The sequence below is a fragment of the Macadamia integrifolia genome, chromosome 11 (assembly GCF_013358625.1).
Source record: "Macadamia integrifolia cultivar HAES 741 chromosome 11, SCU_Mint_v3, whole genome shotgun sequence".
In the NCBI taxonomy this organism is placed as follows: Eukaryota; Viridiplantae; Streptophyta; class Magnoliopsida; order Proteales; family Proteaceae; genus Macadamia; species Macadamia integrifolia.
The window spans coordinates 5,543,702-5,552,607 of record NC_056567.1 but is presented as its reverse complement, the minus strand read 5'-3'; the positions used below and the strand labels follow the sequence as shown (position 1 = coordinate 5,552,607).

General features: G+C 38.2%; 1 protein-coding gene across 1 annotated transcript in view; it reads left to right on the top strand.

The window, feature by feature from the left end:
- LOC122093951 (uncharacterized protein sll0005-like) overlaps window positions 1-8,906 on the top strand; it is a 42,086-nt gene that overhangs the window by 19,942 nt on the left and 13,238 nt on the right. Inside the window, exons 8-10 of the mRNA XM_042664516.1 lie at window positions 2,243-2,330; window positions 4,801-5,174; window positions 6,356-6,679. Of these exons, the coding sequence (XP_042520450.1) occupies window positions 2,243-2,330; window positions 4,801-5,174; window positions 6,356-6,679 (786 nt within the window). The remainder of the gene's footprint in view (window positions 1-2,242; window positions 2,331-4,800; window positions 5,175-6,355; window positions 6,680-8,906) is intronic.

The following is an 8,906-nucleotide window of genomic DNA, read 5'->3' as shown; positions in this document are numbered from 1 at the left end:
AAATAATGTTTAAATGGACCGAATAATTCGGTTTAATTCGGATTCGGTCCGAATTATTCGCGATTTATATTCATTTTGGAAAAAGTCGCGAATTTTAAAGAATTTTATTTTTAATTCGGATTCGGTCCGAATTTTTGATAAAATTCGGAAAAATTCGGTTCGGCCGAATAATTCGCGAATTATTCGGCCGAATTGATAACTATGGTCACAACCTATATATATGGCTGATTATTGTAAGCTTTTACTTACATATGAATAAAGAAAGAATGCTTGCTGCTGCAACAAATTCCCTAAGAAAGGTTGACATCAGTTGAGAAGACTTGAGGGTGAGAGACCCAAGGAATGAGAAAGTCCAATACCCCCACCCTCAGCCCCATTCAAACCACTCTCACCACCGCTTTCTATCACCCCATCTCTCCATAACTACCTGTCACATCAGGAAGTCATTAACTACTCAGCTACAGGCCTATTTCCTGCAGTAAAAGATTCCCTCGAGAGCAAGTTCGAAGGCTTCCATCTCCCATCTTTGAACTCAGATTCCACAGGCCTTACAGGGTTTTGTTCAAGGCCCCAAGGGCTCCATTCAATCTCTGTTTGGTGCTCCTCAGAGATCTCTGTCTGCTGCTGCTGAAGAGCATCCCAGTTTCCTTATTTGTGGACTGAACCTGCCTATGTGGATCTCCATCTTCTGCCACTTGATTGAAGAAACCTGCTGGGGTTTTGTTGGACATCCCAAGGGAGGAATTCGACCTGAAGAAGGTCCCCATCAGCTGGCTGGATTCTCCCCTACAGGTTCTTCTTTAAGTTTTCCTAATCTAGATACTCGGGAATCAAGAGTTCTTAAATCTTTCAATCTAACCATCCACTTAGATATTTGGGGGTTTTTACCCATCACTGGACCTTCATTCGATCCAAATATCAGCCCCATCTGAGCTCCCAACCTTCATTCGCAGGTCGCCCCTTCCACAACCCTCTTTTGGATTTTGATCTCAAAACTGATTTCCAGATTATTGTGCTATTTGACCTGGTTTTATTGGAGCTTTAAGGGACAACACTAGGGGTTATTGATTCTCAATTACCCTTACATTACTATGTCCTATGGTTCTAACAGCGATGAGAATCACATTACAACTTAGGTAATACATTACAAGTTTAAACTATATCCGAAGTCTTCAACACCAATGATGAACATTTGTTGATGTTCTGGCCACTTAAGCTTTGAGGTGCTTTTCAATTGGTCTTAATGAAGTGGAGCTTGATTTTAAACTAGGCTTCTCTACTTCATGTCAATGATATCATCCAAGCTTGATTTTGGTCTTCCAATTTGTGAAGCTTGCTTGGGAACTTCATCTACTTTCTTGGGTGTGCCTTCTATGTAACTTCTTGAGAGGATACCAATTGACCTTTCATACATAGGCTTTTTCATCAAAAAACACAAGTTAGTTATCACCAAAAACATAGTCAGGATAATGTCTGAACACTCTTCCTACATAATTTGGTAGATGTGGGTTCATGGTTATGGTTGTTTTCATTTTTAGTTTGTGTGGCTCAAAATGGCTGTGGTTTCCATCTAAGTAGGTATATGTTATGTATACTATGGATTGGGACTGTGCACAATGAGACATAGGGATGGACTGGATCATCCTGAACCTGACCAAATAAGTAACTGGATTCTAGTTGTGCAACTGCAACTGAACTCAAAACCACTATTATTAAATCATGCGAACCAGAAACTAAGAAAAGCAGTTCCAATCTGGTTAGTTTGTCAGTCCAAGCCATTGTCACCTTATTTGTTTTCCAGTGAAAATGCCAAGGTCAAGTGTTATTTTCCTAAATGAAAGGATTATGCTTGGTCTTCTTCCTTTCTGACTAACTTGTATCTCCTCTCTCTCTCTCTAAAATTCATATGCTCTCTCATAGGGAAGGAAACTCAAGTGTGCACTTCTTACATGTTGCATGTTGGATTATTTCCAGTGTGAGAGAAATACATTAAACTGATGCCTTTTACATGCCTCACCGTCCTTCGCTACTTTTAGAGCACTTGAAATGCTACTAGTCATGATCTCATTGTCTACATCAGTGCTACTCAGTGCACAATGCGTGTAGCACTGAGAATTTATTAGCTTTGTACTCTTTCCTATCTATTAGTTAGCTTCTTTGGGGATGACCATGATACAGCAGAAACTTGTAATATTTTATTTTATCGGACTTGTTATTGACTTGTCATCATTTGAATTTTCAGTTGCTTGATACTGGCTTTTTCCACGCTGATCCCCATCCTGGGAATTTGATCCGCACACCAGATGGGAAGTTGGCTATCCTAGACTTCGGTAACAATCTACTCTGAATATGTGGTGAAGGATCATCTTTTCACATGGTTAGCAGCATTATACATGTAATCTTGCTTGAGGTTATTCTGGTCCAATTGTAGATTGTTCTTGGCACAGTTGACAAAGCTACATGCCATGACTACTTTGAACCTAGGAAATTCAAAGTAGGATTATATAAAGATTTAGCAGAAGAATATGGCCACTTCCAAGTGTCACATACAGTGAAGACCATGTTTGGAAATAACTTTTAATCTAAACCAATCATCATACAAGTGAGGACCTCACATGTTAGATTCAATATGGTGTGCCATTTGACACCACCAGTCCTCTTAGCGTTGATCTTTTCTCTTGGGAAGCTTTCCTTAACTTTTCTTCTCTTCAGCATTTCTGAGCATCCATAATCAAATGTTAGAGCAAGTTTGTTATTGATGAATCCTTTAAACATCTTCATTCTCAAGCCTCCTTGCTGCCTGTGATTCATCCATCCAGCACAAGTCATAGGAAAAAAAAGAAAGAAAGAGAATGTCTATTTAAACTTCCAGAACATGATTCTGTGTTTACTGGACATAGTAGTGTGGAATATAGGGTTAGAAATGATTGAAGATCTGCAATGCTTGCTTTTATACTTATAAACTATTCCGAGCTGTGACTCGTTATTATTTTTTAAATGGGATGGTCAAAATATATATATATATATATATATATTCTAATCAGGGAGATCAATGCAATTTTCCTCGGAATCTCCTCAAGCTATATGAGATCCTTAAAATTCCGTCCCAGGATGGTATTTCACTAGTATATACCATACAACAACAAATAAAACAGGACAGTCTTCACACAAATGTCATAAATCAAACACCCATAAAACAGACTGAACTAAAGTTCTCCAGCTTTCCCCCAAATTCAGATATTTTGATGCTTTAAAGCCCTTCATTAACCAAAGACCAACCATCCGAATCATGACCTCTCCATTTTAATGCAACAGACAATGAATAAGCTCCACAAACCTTTCAACATCTGAAACTCATCCCTTCCATGTCAATAATCAGCCATCCATTAGTGCCTACAGCCTACAGGAGACATATTACCATCTCATCTTTTGAGCACCCCACCGATCTGGAGCTATTTAAATGCACTTATTCTAATTTGGTTTACTCAAATACTACCATCTCTGTTAATTACATTTCTTCGAAGGGTTTTGATGTGGGGGGACTCACTCGACCCATAAGCATTCCAATTTGTTATTTTTTTTTTTTTGAGTGCTCAGAAGTATCCTCTTTCGCAACCTTGTTGACTTCCCCTCCCTCCTTTCCTAAGTTGGATTTGTCAAAGGTACCTCAAATAATTTCACCACCTCCTGCCCCCTTTCTTTTCTGGCATTTTTAACCTTCTTTCTTGGGGTCTATCATTGGTTTCTATCCATCAACACTGAGGTTCCATAAATTCCCCAACACAACTTTTATCCACTGAAGAGACAAACTCTGTTTTTTCAAATTGCCTTCAAAGCCTCTTCAACTTCATCAGCAGTTGGTTGGGCCCTGGGTCTTCTATAGCTTGAGGGTGAAGATAGTACAATTTTATGTCTGGTCAAAATGAAACATCATCATGCTGTTATGGTCATTCTGGTAGACAATAAAATTTCTTCTGTAAAAATGGTTCACATTTTTGGAGTGCATAGGTGATTGTTCCTTCTATACAGAATGTTCTAATTTGAGTCAGTTTACTGATTCAAGTAAAAATTAGGTTCTGAATGATGATTAGATTTATGGGCCGTCACTCAAAGTACTTCAATGAGGATCAGAACACCCAAGGGATGAACTTAGGAAAAGATAAACACCAAAGACAGAGATCTTGTGTCTAGATGATAAAAAAGAGTCACAGGACAACTAGGGAAAATGGAATGCCACAGAGGCAAAGTGGCCTAACCACGAATCCTGGTTTATTTTGACTTTGCTTGGAGGAAAAGATGTCTAGTTGAGATAATCCATTGACCATGGAACCATCATAAAGTGGCAACAAAAAATTAAATATTACTCATCTTTTTTTCCCCCCCTATCAACTCTCTTCAAGTGCCATATTTTAATACATTGAAGATAGTAGGATAATTTGTCTGCTTTCACATGCTTTTTGATACCGACGAGTATTTTCTATTCAATTGTGGATAGCACTCAACCTAGTAAATTAGTGCATTATTACATGAGCATAATGCATTATTATTATATATTGTGATCTTCATCACTCACTAAGTTTATTTCAGTTCTTCCATATCACATATGGGCATTATTATGCAACTTTTCATCCATCAACATCACGCGTTTAACTATTTCCTACTCATGACGTGGTTAATCTTTTCCTCGTTTTTATTGTTCCAATAGGTGTCCATAAATACACCATTATGTACTCTGATGTTCTCTTTGGCGTTTATGGCTGATTTTTTTTTAAATTCTAATGCATCTCAATGCTGCCGCAGGTCTTGTGACAAAATTAACTGATGACCAGAAGTATGGGATGATTGAAGCAATTGCTCATCTTATTCATCGTGACTATGAAGCTATAGTCAAAGATTTTGTTAAGCTCGGTTTCATTCCAGATGGGGTTAATTTAGAACCTATCTTGCCAGTTCTGGCCAAAGTTTTTGATCAGGCACTTGAGGGTGGTGGAGCCAAAAATATTAACTTCCAGGAGTTGGCATCGGATTTAGCCCAAATAACATTTGATTATCCATTTAGAATACCTCCTTATTTTGCTCTGATAATCAGAGCCATTGGGGTATTGGAAGGCATAGCTTTAGTGGGAAACCCTGAATTTGCCATCGTTGACGAAGCCTATCCATATATTGCTCAGGTATTGGTTTCTGTACGGATAGATGATACTATTGAAGCATCTTTTATTCAGTTAGTCTCTGTGAAATTCTGTAGGAGGATTTGCTTTCCTGAGTACATATTGCTCGGAGAATAGTCCCACATCAGTCACCCCTAAGATCTGCCATTCTCCATCCAATAGTTTGAGTATCCCAGATGGATATTTACAAGTATGATCTTGTTGAATCTCATTTTGGATGTTGTCTTAGAAGAGTAACAGATCAAATTATTTAAAATAAGATGGAACAAGATATAGAAGAGTAATTCATCCACATATTGTCCTTTAGATTGAGGTGCACTGACACTTTGCAACCGTGGATCATCTAAAGTATCCATCTCAATTGCAGATAAAGCTGATACCATTTTTTTTTAAATTGCCTATGAGCTGTATTTTACACTTAAGAACATGCTTTACACTTCATGAACGTTTTTTTAGGGTACCCAGTGCACAAGGCTCCTGGTCTGGGGAGGGTCATAATGTCCACATCCTTACCCCCGCTTCACGGAGATACTGTTTTCTGACTTGAACCCGTGACCACTAGGTTGCAATGGAGCAACCTTACCACTGTGCTGAAGTCCATCCTCATGCCTTAATTCTATCTGACTTTATTAGCTTTCAACTGTAGTTCATCAGGCTATGTTTGAATGACATAATTTCTAAAGGAATTCAAGTGTGGACCATGATCAAACCTTACATCTTGTCTATAACTTGAACCTGTTGTATTACATAATCTTTATGGCCTGCACTCTGAACTTCAATTCATTACTATCTTATTTTGTACTGTGCTTGATAACTCAGCAATACCTTTGCATTTGAAATAACACTATTACAAGAGGAAATGAAGTTTGAACCATGTACAAAACCTAATTTGTTGATCATATTTTTAAAATGGAGACACCACTTCCCTACTTCTTTAACTTGAATCTGTTGCATTACAAAAATCTAATTGCCCACCTTGGGAGCTTCAATTGATCACCTGTAACATTTTCACTGTTCGCTATCAATATTATACGATGTCTAATAGACATCTCTCATTTTAATCTTTTGGAACGGTGCCCATGCATCCAAAAGTGCCCGTGGTTTTACTAGTCTAAATATTGGCCTGTAGTTATGCTATGTTCTGTCAATATTATCATAATATGTTGTCATCCTTTCAACATCAGAGACTCCTGACAGATGAATCACCACGTCTGAGGAATGCCTTGCGTTACACAATATATGGAAAATCTGGAGTTTTTGATGCTGAAAGATTCATTGATGTCATGCAAGCCTTTGAGAATTTCATAACTGCAGCTAAAAGTGGAGGTGGAGAGAACCTGAAAGGGAATATGGCTGGTCTAGGCCTTTTACAGAGTCAAACACAGTATATCCTTCCTGGATTTCTACCTACCACCTTGCAGCCAGAGCAGCCAATTCAAACAAGAGCAGCCTTAGCCTTTCTGCTGTCTGACAAGGGAAGCTTTTTCCGAGAATTTCTGCTGGATGAGGTATTTTAAAGAGTTTCCACTGGACGCTGTACCATTTTCTTAGCGTCATTATATTATTGAACCTGGAACAGTTAAGACCTGATTTTTCAAGATCTTTGCAGCATTTACAAAATTGGGATAAAATTTTCTCTACTTCAGTAAACTTTGGTCAACTTTGTTGAAAATTTCACAGTTCTAACTTGTAAGACAACAATTTTCTAACATTTTGGTAAGTCTAGAAAGCCCTTTTGACTACTAAGGCTGAAATTCATGTTGTCAAAGATCCAATGTGAAAAATACGAATTTGGATTTTTATTCAACACATGCTGATAAAATATATTATAAAATGCATAGAGGATTGTACCAGACACATCACTTAGCTTCACGAATCTTGAATAGATTATGATTCACCCCTCCCTTAGGTCATATTGAAGGTCTGATGGATATAAAATTGGGATGCAACTAAGATCATATTTGTCGTGGTGTGATGGTTGGAATGAGATGTTTTTCAAGATTTGGTTGGGCTACGAAAGGTTTTTGAATGAAGGAGATAAATCAGCACGGTCAAATTGTTACAACTTACAACCACATATCCGAAAAGTTTGAGTTATTCAATAAAGGCAACAACAATGTATTTGAACACCCCCTGGCACATGCAGGCATGTACACACATGGCCCTGCATGTGACACTCACTTATGCGGAAATACTATCACGTGGCACTGAGGGGAGAATGTGTTGGGGAACCCCGTTGCACTTCCCGAGGATCAAACACTTGACTTCCCTTCTGTAATACCATGTGACAACCACTTATCCCAAAAGCTTGAGCTGTTAAGTAAGGGCAATGACAATGTATCTGGAAAGTTATCGAATGGTGCAAAATATCAACATCATGGTGGCATTGAAAGTGTGATCAAATCAATGTCATGTTGGTCTGCTAGTAGTTTATTGGTTTACTGGAGATATCAACTTCTTCCACTAACAAAAATAAAATAACCAATATACCCCTAGCCGTCAATGGTATGATGGATACATCACATCCAGGGAGAATCTGTTGATTTACTACCCAATGTGGGGGATGCATTGATCCTACACACTGGCCCAATTTCCCAACACTTAAATGGTATGATGGAGGTCAAGATAGGATTTGATCAAGGTCCTGTTGGTGTGGGGTCTTTTGTTCATGTAAACAACCAAAATACCCTTGAGATATAGGTATCCCATGGACTGTTAGATGTGCAATGCAGAAAAGTTTGAAGTCTTGGACATTAATTACAACAACAATAACAACAACATCCAAAACCTTATCCCAACTTAATGGGGTCGGCTACATGGAGATTCCAAGCACGGACGAGCGGGAGGATCCATGCAAAAAGATTGGCGGGCTATGGCTAATTATAATAAGTGCCGGCCATCAACCTAACGCACCACTACAAATCAGCCAGAGACTTGTAACGACAGACTATAATAGGTACCGGCTGTCTACCTGACATACCATATGGATCGGTCAAGCTACAACGTCCTACACGCATTAAGTCCACCACCAAGACAATCCATCACCCAACCTACTTTTATGAAAGGGGGAATGAGATTCAAAGTCTTGAACATTAACTAATGTTGTTTTTTCTTCCAAATGTGTGACTTGTTATCCTACTTTTATAGTGGTTTCTAGGTTTGTAGTTGTATGAAGTTTTATCTTAAATCAATTTCATTGGGCATCCATGGACTTCAAGTGATTTTTATGGGATTTATTGGACTTCCTTAAAATTTCATGAAATACTTCGACACAAAATCCATATTGAAGCCGGAATTTTGAACCTCTAATACATAAGAACTTATCATAAGTGTTCTTTATCCGTTGGGTATCTTTTTCCAACAATTCCTATATATACTATATTATATGTTTTCGGGACTTTTCAGTCATGATCCATTAAGTTCCATTGCTTAATTTTTGTAATTAGCAGCGTGTGCAACACTATAGCTGGATTCTATCCTCAACAATTCTTATGATTGAGTGCTCTGTGTGTTTTAAATATTACTACTTGTTGCTTGTGTAAAATAGCGTTTGGTGGTAACAAACCCCTATTGCATGCACTAGCCTTGTTGATACTGTGATTAAATCTGAAGTAAAATCACTCAATATCATAACCAGAGACGAATAGATGAGGGGAGCAAGAAGGGAGACGGAGCAAGTGTGAGAGACTGCAATAGATCAGAAGACCCTACCACCTGCAACAGAACACTTTTATA